General features: G+C 70.8%; 1 protein-coding gene across 1 annotated transcript in view; it reads right to left on the reverse strand.

Moving 5' to 3' along the window:
• Positions 1-857: 857 nt before the first annotated feature.
• LOC103908343 (RING finger protein 145-like) overlaps positions 858-2,006 on the reverse strand; it is a 16,085-nt gene continuing 14,936 nt past the window's right edge. Inside the window, 2 exon segments of the mRNA XM_009290700.1 lie at positions 858-1,370; positions 1,498-1,854. Of these exon segments, the coding sequence (XP_009288975.1) occupies positions 858-1,370; positions 1,498-1,854 (870 nt within the window).

Below are 2,006 nucleotides of genomic sequence, written 5' to 3' on the forward strand. Positions count from 1 at the left end.
GGTGCTGCCGGGAGGGCTGGGTTCCCCCCCGCAGCGGGGAGATGGGGACCCCCGTGCAGCTGGGATCCTGTCCCCGAGCCTCCCCTCCTGTGGGGCTGGGGCTGAGCGGGGGCATGGGGACCCTGGGCAGGGCTGGGCCCCATCCCTGTCCCCATCCCGTTTCGCCTGGGCTGGAGAGGGGCCACCCGGTCCCGTCCTGGCGTGGGCACGGGGACGGGCATGGGGAAAGGGGTTTGGCAGCAGAGCTGGGAAAGGCGACCCACGCCAAGCCCGCGCCGTCCCCTGCCAGATCTGCGCTAAGCTCCTGCCAGACCCACGCCAAGCCCATGCCACCCCACACCAGACTCATGCCAAGCCCCTGCCATCCCACACCAGACCCACGCTAGATCCATGCCAAGCCCAGGCCATCCCCTGCCCAGGACCACCCCAAAACCCCCCCAAGCTCCCACCACCCACGCCAAGCGCCCGGCACGTGCCACCCGTGCCATCTAGTGGGGTAAGGCCAGAAGGCAGCCGGGCACCCACCGTGCACCCGTCGGGTGCCCACCCTTCCCACGCCTCACAGCACCCCAGGGACGCACTGGGCACAGGCCACCGTGCCCGCACGGGACACCGTCCTGGCACAGGGCACCATCCTGGCACGGGGCGGGCGAGACGCGCAGCCCCGGCCCTCGGGCGCAGCCGCTTCAGCTCCGGCTTTATTTCAAAAAGAGTCCGGCTTTATTGCAAAAAGAGTCCGTAGGGGTGCAGGCACTCGGGGATGCTGGTGCCACGTGGGGTCCCGGCCCCACTCGCTGCCAGCCGGTGGCACGGCCCCCGCAGAGGGACCCTGGCACGGGGGGCGGCAGTCCACGGTGCTAGGAGGGGCGGTGGCTGCTGTGGGAGTCCCCGCTGTCCCCCGCGCCGAGCTCGGGGCTGGCAAAAGGGTCCGGGCTGGCGGGTGAGGGGGATGGATGCTGCGTGTCCCTGCTACGGGGGTGAGGGTCCCCGTGGGGCTGTGGGACGGCACCCGCTTCTCGTTCCTGCGGGGCGGAGGCGTGGGGATGAGCGGGGTGGTGGGGGCTGCGCTCCCCAGCCCCATCGTCCTGGGAAGCCCCTCTGTCCCCCTGGCCTGGGGCCACGCTGGGCAGCCCGTCCTCCCGGGGCTGAGCTGGGCCTGGGCTCGTGGCGGCCCCTCCGTCCTCCGGCACCTCATCCCCGTTGGCCAGCACCGGCCGAGCCGCCCTCCCCATGCCGGGATCCTCCTCGGCAGCCACCGGCGTGACTTGCTGGTGGCACATGGGGCACGTGTCCTGCACGTAGAGCCACTTGCGGAGGCAGGTGGCGTGGAAGAAGTGACTGCAGGGGGTGACGACGGCCACCTGCATGTCCTGCGGGCAGGGAGAGGACGTCACCCAGCGGGCAAGGGACCCCCTGGGGCTGCCCAGAGTGGGGTCCCCCCCAGCACCGCAGGGAGGGGGGCAGCCCCCAGGGTGCTGGCGAGGGGAGGGGGCTGACCTGGAAGCAGATGGCACAGACATCGTTGTGGTCCCGCAGCTGCCTGCCCGTGGCCCGGGGCAGGGAGTTGATCTTCTTGGCAGCCTCGCGGCGCAGCAGAAAGCTCCTCCAGCCCGACTGAGCGCGCAGCCAGACGTTGAAGTAGGAGTGGATGATGATGACGGAGGCGCCCATCCAGCTCCACTCCCCGAAGAGGGACTCCCAGGTGCCGTAGCCCACCACGCAGACGGCCACCAGGAACTCCAGCACCCGGCTCACCGCGTTCACGCAGTAGATGATCTCGTCCATCCGCTCCAGCGGCGTGTCCTGGAGCAGCTCCACCATGAAGAGGGCGTAGATGAAGAGGGTGCCCATCACCTGGCGAGCGGCGGGACGGCGCCTTGTTGACGGTGGCCGGATGGCAGATTGCACACCCCCACCCGGTGTCCCCAGTCGGGGTTGGGTGGGGGTGACTGGGGCAGGGTTGTGGGCATGGGATGGGCAGGGATGCCCACCCCGGGGGGCCCACC

This window comes from Aptenodytes forsteri, unplaced genomic scaffold (assembly GCF_000699145.1).
Source record: "Aptenodytes forsteri isolate BGI_AS27 unplaced genomic scaffold, ASM69914v1 Scaffold236, whole genome shotgun sequence".
In the NCBI taxonomy this organism is placed as follows: domain Eukaryota; kingdom Metazoa; phylum Chordata; class Aves; order Sphenisciformes; family Spheniscidae; genus Aptenodytes; species Aptenodytes forsteri.